We start from the raw sequence: 335 nt of genomic DNA, 5'->3' as shown, positions 1-335 counted from the left end.
AGCTGTTCCGGGTTGGTTGCACCCCGTCTCGGCACAGGACCCACCTGCAGGATGTGCTCCACGGCCCTCTCAAAGGAGGTTGCCCCTCCAGTGCCAGGGGACGCTGTCAGGCCCAGGACCTGCGGCAGGTCCTGCTGCCCACGGAGCTTGCGCTGGAGGTAGTTGAGCATGATTTTGTTGTAGACGGCTTCCTTGTGCGTGTGGTGACACTCGTCTATCACCAGCAGCGAGAAATCTGCGCCGGGCGAGGGAGGGCAGTGGGGTGAGCCGGGCAGTGCCAAGGGTCAGCTGGGACAGTCCCACCCCAGCCCGGCCATGGGCAGAGCAGCGCTACA

At 64.8% G+C, this 335-nt stretch overlaps 1 protein-coding gene across 1 annotated transcript in view; it reads right to left on the bottom strand.

Moving 5' to 3' along the window:
* DHX58 (DEXH (Asp-Glu-X-His) box polypeptide 58) overlaps positions 1–335 on the bottom strand; it is a gene marked incomplete at its 5' end in the record, with an annotated part of 5,024 nt that overhangs the window by 4,320 nt on the left and 369 nt on the right. The window contains 2 exon segments of the mRNA XM_010142037.1: positions 45–234; positions 236–288. Of these exon segments, the coding sequence (XP_010140339.1) occupies positions 45–234; positions 236–288 (243 nt within the window).

This window comes from Buceros rhinoceros, unplaced genomic scaffold (assembly GCF_000710305.1).
Source record: "Buceros rhinoceros silvestris isolate BGI_N320 unplaced genomic scaffold, ASM71030v1 scaffold23518, whole genome shotgun sequence".
Taxonomy (NCBI): Eukaryota; Metazoa; Chordata; class Aves; order Bucerotiformes; family Bucerotidae; genus Buceros; species Buceros rhinoceros.
Note: the sequence above shows the minus strand (reverse complement) of the source record. Positions and strands in the feature narration are given on the sequence as shown.